The sequence below is a fragment of the Danio aesculapii genome, chromosome 6, assembly GCF_903798145.1.
Source record: "Danio aesculapii chromosome 6, fDanAes4.1, whole genome shotgun sequence".
Lineage (NCBI taxonomy): Eukaryota > Metazoa > Chordata > Actinopteri > Cypriniformes > Danionidae > Danio > Danio aesculapii.
This window is the reverse complement of record NC_079440.1, coordinates 16677061-16693343: the sequence shown is the minus strand read 5'-3', so window position 1 is coordinate 16693343 and position 16283 is coordinate 16677061. Positions and strand designations below refer to the sequence as shown.

Below are 16283 nucleotides of genomic sequence, written 5' to 3'. Positions count from 1 at the left end.
TTATGGCATTTCCATCAACCGATTTTTTTTATGTGCACATCCAAAATGCGCATAAAAATAGGTGGATAAAACGTAGCTAAAAGATCTCTCCTTTCCTTCTCCACTTTATCCACCTTATGGACCCCCTTTTTTTTCTTTTACTATTATTGTTATATTTTTCAATTATTATTATTAATTTTTTTTATTTACTTCTTAACATGTCCTTAGGATGTTTTTTGTTCTCTACATGTATTTACCATTAAGGCAGGCAGGTAGCTAGAAATTGGATTTTCAGATGGACTAACACACACAAAAAACATTTATACTAAAGTACTTTATGTAATGTTGTATTCTTTACTAAAAATAAGTTTTAAAAAAACAACAGGTGTTCTGTGGGCCATTAAAATGTCACATTTATTTGTATTTGTATCATTACAATTCACAACCACATTAAATGGTAGGCGAAAACCTCGTGAACTGATGGAAATTCGGATACTTAATCATTTAAAAATGTTGTGTGACTCTTATCTGAATGAAATAAATTGTTAAGAGGGAAGGAGGGAGAAAAAAATGCATCCAATGGGTTAAAACTGGTGTAAATTTGTAGAGTGTCTGATTTCACAGCTCAAGAATAGCACAGTGGTGCGAGATCACGATTCTTCTCAGTTTATTAGCAGTTTAACACTTTTCATTATCGGTGAAGAAAAAAAATTTACTCAAAACAATACGGAAATGTGACATTGAAGTTGAATCACTTAGGATTCCCTTTCATTTACAATACTTCCATTCTACACTATGGTAAAGCTTTCTTTACAGAGTGACAGAAACTATGAGGGGAAAAAGTCAAAAACCAAAGGGAGATGTATAGAATTTGCTATCATTGATGCATGTAGAGATGTGAACATAAATATTCTGGTCCATGTAGAAATTCTGTATCATGTTTATATATAAAATGAAATTAAAAAATCCCTAAAGCATTCATTTTAGAAGCTGCAAGTCAGACTAGGCACTATAGCAATTTAATATCCATGAATAGAAAACCTCTTTGTTATAGATTATATTTGATAACATCAGCTCATATTAGCATGTCACTGCTGTTATGTCTGTATGTGCAGATGCTGTCATTTAGACAGACTTGCATTCAATTTTAATAAAGCATTTTATCAAAAATGTAATGAATCATAAAGGTTATTAAAGGTTTAAATGAGCACTTATGAATTATCCTAAGCTTTGAATTATAAACCAAAAACCAGGTAGGTTTGAAATAGATTTGAGACGTTAGCAAAGTTTTGATCACAGTGATAAAATGAGTGAAATATTATAAAACAGAAAATTATATTATAAATCTAATAAAATAAAAAAACTAAACAAATTCGAGCATTAAATATGATACATTGGGCTAAAATATAAGAAAGATCAACTTTAAGTGAGATGACCAAGCAATCTAAATACAAAAATACAAAACAATTCAATTAAATGGGGAAAGAAATTAGATATTAGCAGCTTATAATATGATATATAATAATAATAATAATAATAATAATAATAATAATAATAATAATGAAGATGATGATGACGATGATGATAATAATAATAATAATGATGATAATAATAATAATAATAATAATAATAATAATAATACTAATAATAATAACAACAACACTACTACTACTACTACTACTAATATTAATAAAACATAATTGCTCTGATGTTAGTACTGGCATATTTAACAACCGTCTATGTGTAATTTTTTTAAATCAATGTCCATTCAATGCTATGTTTGCATTTCAATTCATCAATAATAAAGGAGGCTTAAGGCACAACATCAAAAATATCCATTAAATTAACCTTCAACATCAGTGGACTTTAAAGGAAAAAAAGGATATGCAACAAAAGAGCAGTGTCTGCTTTAAATCTGTGCAAATCTCAAGTAGACTGCACTGCAGTTACACAAGCTATGACCTTATTTAGAACAATATCAATAATGAAATGTGGGTGAAAAAAGTAGTCTCGGAATAAGTACATGGGTTTGACACAGAAACAGAATGAAAAATTTAAAGCCACCGCTGACATAACCCTGAGAAGTAACTGTAATAAGGAGAGGCTGTGAGCATTGAGATCTTGTGGCAAGTTTAAAAACCTGTATGCCAATCATGACATTGTATATAATTCAAATATTCATCCTTCAATAATTACTCTATTAAATCAAAATACGATTCTAATTTAGGAAAATGTAACTTCGCTATATGAAAATTGAGGGAATTCATAAAATAAAAAAAATTAAAAATGCATGAAAACTAAATCTCACAGTTATGACTAAATGCAAATGGTGGTTCTGTGGATCATGCACTGGAAATAGGTTCATTGTATTTTGATTGGTTCTGCATTATGTGCTTGTTTTTTTCCAAAGAAGAAATATGATTTGAATATAAATTTAATATGAATTGAAACAGTGCTGGCTTGAGTGTATATGTATAATAATCAGGGTCACCCACTTTTTATTTTTTTATTTGCTCTGTATAAATGTTTTTTTTTGTTAGGTACTTTTATTACATTTTTAGGAAGCCCCACACTTAACACATGAGCACAATATCTTTAATAGTCCCTACTAATTACTAGAGCATGTGTACTATTTATTAATTAATACCATTTTAAGTAAATGTGTATGGTTTCTTAATTTCTTCCCGCAATTTACTAAACTAAGTGCATGATTTACTAAATGGTTCTCTTGTTTGAGGTAAATCGTGTGCATTGAAATAATCATTACCTTCTAACAAGTGCTGATGCTTCAGAACTTGTATAGTGACCACCTTTATTCGTGGAAACTGCTTTCTTTATGGTCCTGTCTTGGAATGCGGATTGGTAAGTTATAGCTGTTGTCGTTACTTTACAGTAAAGCATTACGATTTCTGTTTTGTAAACGTGTAGTACGCAGACAGGAAGTACAACTAACTTTATTATTATTTTATGCACACATTTTACCTATAACGACAGCACAAATTGCTTAAATCAAGAGAACTAATTAGTAAAAATGCACATGATTTAGCCGACTGAGGGAATGAATGAAGAGCACACATTTTTACTTTAAAGGAGGAAACGAATTAATAAATCATGGCCACAATTTATGATTTATTTCTTGCATGTCATGTGCGAGGCTCAGCACATTTTAAAATATTTTCTAAAAAATAAAAATTAAACAACCAAAAAAAGGACATTATGCAAAAGCTTGAGGCGAATATTCCCTATTAAACACACAGAAATATTGTCAAAAATAACTATTGATTAACAAGTAATCTCCAAAGTAAAACCAATTTAAATAAAATTCATTTTCATGAGGTTTAATGTTCAAAATGTAATATTTCAGAGATACGCATATTCTTATACACTCACCGGCCACTTTATTAGGTCCAACTGCTTGTTAACGCAAATTTCTAATCAGCCAATCACATGGCAGCAACTCAATGCATTTAGGCATGTAGACATGGTAAAGACGATCTGCTGTAGTTTAACCCGAGCATCAGAATAGGAACGAAAGGTGATTTAAGTGATTTTGAATGTGGCATGGTTGTTTCAACCTGTTGCCAGATGGGCTGGTCTGGACATTTCAGATACTGCTGATCTACTGGGAGGTTCACCCACAACCATCTCTAGGGTTAACAGAGAATGGGCAGACAAAGAGAAAATATTCAGTGAGCGGCAGTTCTGTGGGCGCAAATGCCTTGTTGATGCCAGAGGTCAGAGAATGGCCAGACTGGTCCGAGCTGATAGAAAGGCTACAGTAATTGAATAACCACTTGTTACAACCAAGGTATCCAGAAGAGCATCTCTGAATGCACAACACGTCCAACCTTGAGGTGGATGAGCTCCAGCAGCAGAAGACCACACCAGGTGCCACTCCTGTCAGCCAAGGACAGGAAACTGAGGCTACAATTTGCACAGGCGCACCAAAATTGCACAATAGAAGATTGTAAAAACATATCCTGGTCTGATAAGTCTCGATTTCTTCTGCGACATTTGGATGGTAGGGTCAGAAGTTGGCATCAACACCATGAAAGCATGGATCCATCCTGCCTTGTGTCAATGGTTCAGGCTGGTAGTGGTGTAATGGTGTGGGGGATATTTTCTTGGCAAACTTTGGACCCATTAGTACCAATTGAGCATTGTGTAAAAGCCACAGTCTACCCGAGTATGTTGCTGACCATATCCATCCCTTAATGACCACAGTTTACCCATCGTCTGATGGCTACTTCAAGCAGGATAACAGGCCATATGTCATAAAGCATGAATCATCTCAGACTGGTTTCTTGAACATGACAATGAGTTCACTGTACTCAAATGGCCTCCACAGTCACCAGATCTCCATCCAATAGAGCACCTTTGGGATGTGGTGGAACAGGAGATTCGCATCATGGAATTGCAGCTGACAAATTTGCAGCAACTGCATGATGCTATCATGTCAATATGGACTAAAATCTCTGAGGAATATTTCCAGTACCTTATTGAATCTATGCCATGAAGGTATAAGGCAGTTCTGAAGGCAAACAGGGGTCTAACCCGGTACTAATAAGGTGTACCTAATTAGGTGGCCGTAGTATGGTAGTCAACATTTGAAGTGGATCAATACCTTTCATCATAGTTGTTCTACACCATCCATACTTGTCTTAGGACAATTTAGAATTTTTTTTTGATTTTCTACTACTGTAGTTTATTAATATTTACAAATGGTCTCGTTATTAAACCCGTAGACTCAACTCACCAAAGAAGCAATAGATGATTCCAAAGAGACAGCACATGGAGCAGACCACTGATGGGACAACCTCATAGCGTCGCCCCTGTCCATCACTACAGGGCTCCAGCTGTCCTGACCCAGCTTCTCTTGAGGGAGGGGCCAGTTTAAAGGCCAGGGTCTGCAGGGTGGATGTCATGCTGATCACAATGTGCTGGACCGACAGAACACGCTGAAGGGAAGGGGTGACTGAGGGAAGGGGAAGGGGCTGGGAAATCAGGGTACACCTCGCATCCACATCAATCTACCTATAAAAGAGAAAGAGTGAGAGAGAGAACAAATGCATTATACATAAAGCCATTAAACAACAACAACAAAGTACGAAAACAGCACCAATCCAAATAGATTTAAAATCTCAAATCAAGTCAAATTTATTTGTAACAAGCTTTTTACAATACAAATGAAATACTGATGTTATGGTTTATAATACTTTAATATTGTAATGCCTTACAGTAACATTTAACGGAATCGAGATGAATGTTAAAATATACACTAGAGGTGTGAACCATCACTGGTCTCATGGTTCAGTTCTGTTATGATTATCACGGCATCGATTCGGTTCAATTCGTTATCTTCAGGGCTTGACATTAACACCCGCCAACCTGCCAAATGCGGGTAGATTTCAGCAGTGGCGGGTAAGACAGACACTCCCACTAGCCACATTGGCTGCTGAAAATAATTTTCCCAGGTAATAATTCTTCTAGGGCAACGCAGTGGCGCAGTAGGTAGTGCTTTGTGAAACAACACAATTCTTGAGGTTTATTTGGGGATAACTTAATTGTTTATGTTTTGTGTTTAGATGACATGAAGGGATTGTGTGGAAACCAGCATTTTTTACAGTGCAAAAATAGGATGTGCTGTACATTAGTATGTATATATATATATATGTATATATATATATATATATATGTATATATATGTATATATATATATATATATATATATATATATATATATATATATATATATATATATATATATATATATATATATATATGTATATATATGTATATATACATATATGTATATATATATATATATATATATATATATGTATATATATATATATATATATGTATATATATATATATATATATATATATATATTTATATACACACACATACATACATACATACATACATACATACATACATACATACATACATACATACATACATACATACATACATACATACATACATATATATATATATATATATATATATATATACACACGCACACACACGCACACACTGACGCACGCACTGTATATCAGGTTTTTAAATCTGATGGGCTGATAGCTGTGCGATATTCTGCAAAACAGTACTCGTACAGCCTCCTCATCCTTCACCCTTGTGTATTACTCCGCCCACATACAGTAAGAAGAAGAGGATACTAGGATTTGACAGATATTGCTGCTGTTGGACAACACAATGTACTTTTGAGGCTTTTTTTAAATCAAGAATCTAGTTACTTAGATCGCAACTATGCAGTGTATTTATAAGGACAGTGGCTATTTTAAAATATTTATAATCTTGGCAATTCATCAGACTGTCATACTGCGCAGACCAAAGAAAGTGACGGTTGACGTTCCGTCACAAGATGGCGACAAAGACAGCATAAAAGTGTTTTCTCAACGCAAGTTTCAAACTACAGCTGAACAAATCATTATAAAGCAGGTAAGTGACATTCTAAGTCGCTCTCTCTCCTTTGTATTTTGTAGTGCTGTATTTACAGTGTACCACAGAAACTGGTAGTCTTTGCTTTGGCTTTTTTTGGGGTTAATTATTGTGATCTCCCAATTGCAACAGAGAAATACTGGGAAGTCTATGTAGACCGATGGCATTTCATGCCGTTCAGCCTTAATCTTAAAATAATCTTAAAACCTTATAATCTTAAAATGTCAGCAAAATCACCTGTTTTGTCATCACTTTAAATATTACACTAGAGAATCATTCAAACACTAGCTCTAAAGTGACGTTTGTAAGATAGCAACAGTTTCTGCTGTTCTGACGTCAGCTGCTGCTGTGAATGAATGGCAGAAGAAAGCAGTTCCTCATACAAAAGGGTTTTTAAACTCTCCGTGTTTTATTTTCTTTTTGATACACACGATTCTGTCGTTGAACTGTTGTATAAACGTAATATCAGCCATATCACACTGCTACGAGAGTGATATTGCTCACACAAACACACACACACACACACACACATATATGTGGATAAAGTTTGAGATATGAAAAGTTTATCAATAATAGTTCTATTTTTAGATGACAGAATCATGCAGTTGAGGTTTGCTATACATACACACACAGAGACACAACCTAAAAAAAGCTCAGCTGTAGGCTCAAAGCTAGTGCATTCCAGTTTAACAGGTTTTGAAGAATTATACTGACTCTACCCAAAACAGAGGACAAGTGGGAGACTTCATGTTCTTGTTTTGTGTGTGTGTGTGTGTGTGTGTGTGTGTGTGTGTGTGTGTGTGTGTGCGCGTATCTATGTGTTACACTCCTTTAGCTTCACATTTCCCTTAGAACTTGACTATTGTGTCCTAAACTCATTGGAAAGGATTTTAGGTTGAGCAAGGCTACATTTATAAAACATAAATTCGTCCACAAGACACTATTGAAATACAAGGCCATAAATCACTCGCAGAAGCTTGTCATACCCTTTATTCTTCACTTTACTCCAGTCTTCTCTCGCTTTCTTCTTTTTTCTCCCCCACACACTTCCTCCCCCTCTATCGCTTGTTCAGTCATGCCCTTCTCCTCCGTCACATAGTTGTGGTTCATTTTGTGCCTAATAACTGTTCTGCAGTCAGGTCGTCTTTCTCTAAATGAAGACCTAATGAATAGCCTCTTCTTCTCTGACAGTTGTGTGATTGTTCTGGCATTGTTTACTACAAAACTCAGCAAGATATCTTGAGCTCTTCATTCCTTATTCAAACTAAAACTCTAATCTATGCAAATCCATGTTGACACTACTGATCTGCAGCAACAGGAACTGCAAAGTGGATCTTCTGAACAGTTCATCTCAATTATCTGCTTTATTGCAACCATGATTCATAATAAGCAAAGTCATTAAGGATGTAAAAATAATTAGCATTTGTACCAAGCAATACCTTCACATCTTAAAGGCTGATTTATACTCCACGCGTCCGCTAGTTCGCTTAAGTGCGCGGCGAATGTGACATCATTGCGGTGTTTCTCTTTGGGTGCGCGTGACATGATTTCACCTGGCGGAGGGCACAACTTTTTTTCGAGACTCGAGCAAACAGTTCGCATGGCGCCGCATTTCATTTAAGTTGAATATGAATCACTTTGAAGAGATTTTGTCTGAAACAGGTATGCCTGTACAGACATCTTTATGAGTGCTTTCACACCTGCATTACCTGAATTGTGTAACGCACTTCAGGACTTGCACTAGAGTTCGCTTTCCCTCTTGGTGCGGTTCATTTGGGCAGGTGTGAATGTGGCATTCGCACTCGAGTTCGCACCAAAAGCGGACCAGAAAAGCATACCGAGACCTACTTGAAGAGGTGGTCTCGGTACACTTTCAAACGAACCCATGAGTGGAGTCTGCCGGTTTGTTTACTTGCGAGAGTTCCATTGCCATTTTCCCACATGTTAAATCTGACTAACCGAAAAGAAGTTTATGAAATACATTCAACAACATCTGGCCAATGAGTGATGTCGATTTTGTCACATGACTGCATTTTGGTTCTTTTCAACTGGTTCAGACCAAAGCAATCAAAAAAGTTTAGAAAAACTTGGGGGATAATTTTGTTAGCACCAAAAAGAGAGGCCATGGCAAAAGTGGAGACCCAGAATATGTTTTCCCACCTTTCAAAGGTTTTACACACAATTTTAAATTTAAAACAATTTAATAGTTACAAAACTAAAATGAAATAAATTATTGCTTTGATAACTGGAAAAAAAATATTTGAACCTAAATCTAAACAAAACCTTTATTATTTTTTAGTAAGTGTACTTTTTTGTTGCTTTTATTCTTGCCTTAATGGAAAAAAAATATCTGTAGAACAACCCATGTTCTGCTGTTTATTATTTATTTTTTTATGAACTTTAATAGATAAAACTGTCCAGTGCGAGATATAAATAAAAGCAAGTGATTCCTCAAAGTTTGATTGAAAAAACATTTTGAACTGTTAAAAAAATCTTTAAAATCATTAAAATAATTACTTTAAAAATCTTTTAAGAATGATATGACATAGTTCCGGAAACTTCCTACATATGTTTATTCGTATGATTTTACAGTTAGTTTCTTTTGACCGTCACCTGTCGTTTTAAAAAAAATATCCCATCGGTGAACTCGTTAAGTATAAAACCCTTGTCCATTACATGAGGTGCGCGACGCGGTGCCAGGCGAATATATAAATCAGCCTTAAGGCTGAGACACGCTAAGTCGGCAGTCAGCCATTGGACTTTGTGGGGCTGTTGATCCGGCTAGTTTGTTTAGTGTGTTCCACAGGTTGCCTCTCCTCGGGTTAAATTCAGATTGAGTTCAGTAATGGGTTGTTCTTTTACAATTTGTTAATTTTGAATGAATCTTTTATGTGATTCAAAAAAGATCAGTTCACTTAGGAAGTGATTCATTCATTCATGCATGCGCACATTTGTGCAGTTGGGGTAGAATATTCATTCCTTTTTCGAGTCCTCTATCGGGTTTGAGTCATTGGCTTCAGTCTTTCATGTGATGAACAAATCAAATACAGTCAGAGCCAGAAAAAGATTTGATACGTTCATCTCTCTACTCCTCGGTTTGTGTTATTCATTCATCAAATGAAAGACAGAAGCCAGTCAAATATTTTCTACCACAATTTCGCATATCGTATAAGACAATATCAGGGGCCTGTACCATGATGGTGGCTGAACAAACTCAAGATTACAGGATTAGTTTTGAGTTGACAAAATGAATTTAGTGCAATCATGCTTTGAGGGAAACATGGGGCTGATGTTGTGACTGACTTCTCATGAGGGAGTCAGATCAAACAATAAGAAGATAAAAGGTTTACATTTTTCAAACAAACCATTTAAAAGCATTTATAGATTTTTAAGATGAAAGGGTGGTCCATTAAAGAGGACCGCTAAAAAAAAAACAGCATGCTTATTAGCGCAAGTGAACATCTGAAATTTGTTTGTATAGTTGATAATGTGCTCTGTAGAGTTTTCAAAGTATCAAATTTGGTACAAATTAGTACTAAAATTAAAAAAAAAAAGAAAAAAAACATCTATTTAACTTCCAGTCACAGCCAGTAATTTCTGTTGAGCATGTGAATACAGTGGTCAATCAGTGGTGTTTAAGAACGCACTTAAATGTGGAAAATGGGAAATGGAAGTTTTTTAATTTTCAGAACCGATTGGTACCATATTTGATACTTTTGAGAACCGTCGTGTTTTTGTTCCTATTATGTAGGGCTGCAGGATATTAGAAAAATCTGACATTACAACATTTTGTTGCGATATACAGTGCAAGTCAGAATTATTAGCCGCCCTGTTTATTTTATGCCCAAATTTCTGTTTAACTGAGAGATTTTTTTCAACATATTTCTAGACATGATAGTTTTAATAACTCATTTCTAATAACTGATTTATTTTATCTTTGCCATGATGACAGTAAATAATATTTTACTAGATATTTTTCAAGACACTTCTATAAAGCTCAAAGTGACATTTAAAGGCTTAACTAGGTTAATTAGGTTAACTGGTCAGGTTAGGGTAATTAGGCAAGTTATTGTATAACGATGGCTTGTTCTGTAGACAGTGGATAAAAAATTAGCTTAAAAGGGGCTAATAATTTTGTCCTTAAAACGGTTCATAAAAAATTACAAACTGCTTTTATTCTAGCCAAAATAAAACAAATAAGACTTTCTCCAGAAGAAAAAATATTATCAGACATGCTGTGAAAACGTTCCTGCTCTGTTAAAATATTTATTATTTAAAAAAGCAAAAAAAAACTAATTCAAATAAGGGGGCTAATAATTCTTCAACTATACATTGCAATATGAATATAATTTCACCAGATGATTTGAATAGCTCTATTCGGAAAGTTTGATAGAGACTTGATCACCCCAGTCAAACTCAATGCAGTGCATCTGCATAAAATATAATAAATTACAAGCAAAAAAACTGTGCTTTTTAGTTTTCTGAGTCGTTGAACGGTATTCAAGTACAGAAATTGAACAATCAAATGTAAAATAGCATGGTCATCATTGTATAAATAATTACAAATAATAATATTTAGTAATATCTTTAATCTTTATTAATTAATCTAATTCTGTAACGTAACTATTGCAGATACACATTGCTCAAACAATGTTTATTTTATAAATAGATGAGATGTTTTGTTTAAATATTTTTGTTTTTGACTATTAAAACTATTTGCCTTAGTAAGGTTGGTTAAATAACGAAAAATCCTAATATTCCTAATTGTATTGTTGAAAAATATTCAATAATTATTGATATTGAATGATATGAAACATAATATCATGATCATTTTTCTGCAATATCGCCCAGCCTTACCATAGAGTACTGTAAATGGTGAGGGATTTCCTTTTTAGGGTGAACCGTCCCTTTAAAAAAAGAAATGCTGCTATAGTCTTAAAACCTGCCCTGTGTGATTTTCCATTCAGCAATGTTACATACATCTGCTCTAAAGCAGAAACGCCTTCCATGATATGCATCTGAACTGGTGGGCAAAGTCCTAAAAACAACTTAATTATACAGGGCTTCCTTAAGACAGACTAGTCAACTAGTCATTCAGAAAAACCAGATCCCCAGCCCATAATTCCCCTGAAGCCGGTCAGAGTTGAACGTGAGAACACTATTGTTTCGTTTATGCTCCCTCCCCGTTTTCACCACTTCTCTGTCATACAAAACACATGCCTTAGTAATTATCTCTAACTTAGGGATAATCAAAGCTATTTAAATCAACCCGCACGTGGGAGAAAATCCCTGCCAACCCAAACTACAGTCTGACACAGACAAAAACAGCCATGTTCTCTTCATTACACCTCAATAGATCCCTCCATCCAGATAGAGGTCCAACAATAATGACCATCCACTTCCTGTCTGTGACCATAACAATGAAAAGATGCAACCCTTACCAGCTCGGGTCCACACAGCATTAGCCAATAGTAAGGCATGCTCTCCCTCCATAGCAACAGACCAGGAGCCAATCAAAGGCATTCTAGCTTGTGGGGCTTTTCTAAGTGTTGCTGTAGCATCATCATCATCCCAGCATGAGAAACTGAAATAAACTGATCATCATATCCTTAAACAAACATTCACTGCCACTCTCTGAAATGATTCAACTCAACTAGACTTTGACTTGTGTAAGGGCCGTGTATAGTCAAAAAAGTTTAACATGAAAGGTTTAGAGAGCTTCAAGTAAAAATGTGTTTGGGCAAGACAGTTCACTCAGCGTACTAACATTGTAATGCAGAGTGAAACAAAAAAATGAGGCTGAAGGTACAGTAAAAACTGCCCTCTCAATAATGTGTCATCATCACTTACTGAAGTTTAAGCAGGTCTTTGAAGACTTTAAGGCCTTTCAAGTGGCTATACTAGCAAATACCAGTGGTTTCATTCAGAAGTGTGTACAAGTACCTCATAAGGACTCTTCAAAATGGCATCCAAATGTTTGTGGAGCACTGGAGAGGTCAGAAATGTTACAGTGAATGAATGTTGGTGAAGTATAAAGAACATCAGTGCCTTCCCAGTCTTATTTTTATTGTAAAATGATATACTTTAAAAGATAAATGCAGTAAAAATACACTGTCTGTGATTTTCAAAAAAACAAAAACAAAAAAAAAACAGTAAAATGCTAATAAATAAAATAAAATAAATAAAAAAATATTATAATAAATAATATAATTAAAAAGAAAATTCTCATGGAGTTATTTAGAGTTTTATTATATTTACATCTAATGCTGATTAATAATGTTTATTGCATTACTTTAATTTTAGATGTGTTATCATGATGGTTCATTATACGACTTTATCACCCCATGCTTATGGTTGTTTATGTCTGTGTAATACATTGTGTAAATGTTAGTACTACAAAACATTGACATATGTTAATGACTATAAATTAATGAAATACAGTAATTTAATTTATGTAACTCCAGCTGCCGTTTTCTTTATTTTCTTTATTGCCAACAATATAATCCAATGTCATAAGGGCATAATAGGTTAATTTGCTCAATTTAATTGTCAAATAAAACGTTATTATTTCTAAGCAAAAACTAAAAACAATCACCAGTTATTCCGATATTGCCAATCTGGGTTCCGTTCTTCATACCTTTCTAACATCTCTGACAAACTTGGTTCTTCAAACAAGTTTGCGAATCAGATTAAAATGTCTTGATGAACTTATCTGAGATCGCTGCATGTGTTGTGAAGGACAGATCTATCGATCCTCAAAATCATGATCAGCTATATAACAATAGGCTGAAGGCACAGCAGCGTAATGACATCATATGAGTAATATTCAATTATTCATGTGAGCAAAATTACATAAAATTCATATTAAACTGTTTGTTAAATATGATACACAACAACATTCCACATTTCTTTTGGATTGCAGGCTTTACACTTTCATGTGCCAAGAGTATTTAGCACTTTATTTAGTTTTACCTTTAGAACGGACTTTCTTTATTATTGTAGGCCTATTTAAGTTTCTTAATAAACGACTGTTTAAATTAATTGTGCATCAAAAATGCATTTTGATATTGGTAAAGGTGTCTGCAACTTTTGCAAAGCATCAAATTACTGACATATTATCTGTCAAAACGTGTGCATGTAAAAAAAGAGAATATTGACCATGCCCGTTATCATACACAAATTGTACTTAACCTGGATTGGTACCTTAAAGGGCACCTACGATGAAAATCATCATTTGTAAGCTGTTTGGACAGTTTGGACAGCTGTTTGGACTGTGTGTAGGTATCATGTGTCCACAGTCATATTGGAGAGATAGAAACACAATGGGCTCTATTTTAACGATCTAGGCGCAAAAAGCGCAGGGCGCAAAAGCATTAAGGGCGTGTCCAAATTCACTTTTGCTATTTAAAGGACGGAAAAACTATGCACTGCGCATGGTCTAACAGGGTTGTGCTCATTCTATTAATGAGTTCTGCGTGTGTTTTGAGAACAAACCATAAATCAGTCTCATCTCTCATTCCCTTTAAGACTCAGTTGCATCGTGCCATAGCAATTTGCTAATTTACATTGAGGACTTTGTAAGAGTAAAAACTGAACGCTTCACTAGTGAGAAAACAGTGAAACAAAAAAAAAAAAGCGCAAGGATAAAGAATGAGCCTCCACCAATCGGCCTTTACTTTCACTTTCGTGGATAAGGAAACGGTGTTGTACGCACTCCACTGAAGACATCCATTAGCCTACATAATTAAATAAGTTTAAGCGCAAGGATTTGTTTTAAAACTGTTTCTAAATTCAGTTCTAATTTCCAGCAAATGAATAAATGAGCAATAATAACGAAGTGTGGTCAAAAAAGTTGTATCCAAACACACGTCCTATGCTCCGTATGGTCCAAAACCTGACAGGTGGGCAAATCTAAGCTTGTTTTAATGAAACAAATATAAATATGCATATAATAAACAATACAGATAATGATAATAATAATCATAATAATAATAATAATAATAATAATAATAATAATAATAATAATAATAATAATAATAGTGACGCATGTTCTCCCTGCGTTCGCTTGGGTTTTCTTCGGGTACTCCGGTTTCCCCCACAGTCCAAAGACATGCGGTACAGGTGAAATGGGTAGGCTAAATTGTCCGTACAGTGTATGTGCATGTGAATAAGCGTGTATGTGTTTCCCAGTGATGGGCTGGATAAGTTGGTGGTTCATTCTGCTGTGGCGACCCCAGATTAATAAAGGGACTAAGCCAAAAAAATAAATAAATAAATGAATGAATGAATAATGGTAATGGGCAACGCAGTGGCACAGTAGGTAGTGCTGTCGCCTCACAGCAAGAAGGTCGCTGGTTCAAGCCTCGGCTGGGTCAGTTGGCGTTTCTGTGTGGAGTTTGCATGATCTCCCTGCGTTCGAGTGGGTTTCCTCCTGGTGCTCCGGTTACCCCCACAGTCCAAAGACATGCGGTACAGGTGAATTGGGAAGGCTAAATTGTCCGTAGTGTATGAGTGTGAGTGAGTATGTATGGGTGTTTCCCAGAGATGGGTTGCGGCTGGAAGGGCATCCACTGCATAAAACATATGCTGGATAAGTTGGCGGTTCATTCTGCTGTGGCGACCCCAGATTAATACAGGGACTAAGCCGAAAAGAAAATGAATGAATGAATGAATGAATAATAATAATAATAATAATAATAATAATAATAATAATAAGATTATACAAAAGCAAGTTGTCGTGAATAAACTGAAAAAGCCCCCCAAGATGAAGGCATGGAGGCTGTGGTTTTTATATTAATGTACAAAGCAATAATTTTAATAATATTTTATTCCTTTTAATATTTTACATCCGCCGTGTTTTAAGCAATATGTAAGTGATGCGCACAACTAACGTGCTCTGCGCTGGACTTTAGACCTGCTTTCAGCTGTTCTGTTGTGCAGTCTATTTTAGTTCCTCACGCAAATAGCAACACCCCAACAATGCGCCTTAACACACCTCCTTTCTAGACCGGAACACCCTTGAGTCCACAAAGTGGCACAAATGGATTTGCTATTTATACAACATGGCGCAAAACGGGAAAATGAAGGTTGTGCTGCTCTGAAAATAGCAACACGTCGGGGCAAACACGTCTTGCGCCTTTTTGCACCGGGTGTATGATAGGGTGTATTTGTAGAGGTTAAGTCAGGTTTATTTTGTACATTAACATAACTGATGTCCATACAGCAGTGGATATTAATGTGTATCCAGTCACATTTGCCATGCAAAAACAGTGCAAAATTAAACACGCTGTGTGTGTGTGTGTGTGTGTGTGTGTGTGTGTGTGAACTTTGTAACAACATTGTGTATGACTCATCGTCCATAAAGGGTTGAATTAACTCCACAACAAATCATTGGGAAAACTCTTACTGTAGTATTTATCACTAACGTTACGCGAGATCTGCTTCCTTCATGTCTGTCACTGTGCTGTTTATCTGACGGAGACAAAGAGATTCTGACAGGCACATGGGAACAGTGGGTTTCTTGCAGATACATTGTGTTCAGAACAGAAAATTCTAACATTCTGAAAGGTATAATAAATAATCTGATGGATGTTTTGAGCTGAAAGTTTACAGACATATTCTATAGACACAAAAGACTTAAATCTTGAAAAGATGGTAAAATAGGTGCCCTTTAATATAGTACGCATTTGTATCCAAAAATGCATATTAATGAATGTTCTCTTTGAACACTTTGGGTTTTTAGTACTTTTATTTTGGAATGTAGACTGCATAAATCTTTAGACAACAACATTAAGCAAAAAAATGAAATGTTATTTATATTAACTTTAATGCAATTTGC

At 35.0% G+C, this 16283-nt stretch overlaps 1 protein-coding gene across 1 annotated transcript in view; it reads right to left on the bottom strand.

The window, feature by feature from the left end:
- Positions 1-16283, bottom strand: part of tmem198b (transmembrane protein 198b) — a 53253-nt gene that overhangs the window by 12614 nt on the left and 24356 nt on the right. Inside the window, exon 2 of the mRNA XM_056459680.1 lies at positions 4736-5013. Within this exon, the coding sequence (XP_056315655.1) occupies positions 4736-4904 (169 nt within the window). The 5' untranslated portion in view covers positions 4905-5013. The remainder of the gene's footprint in view (positions 1-4735; positions 5014-16283) is intronic.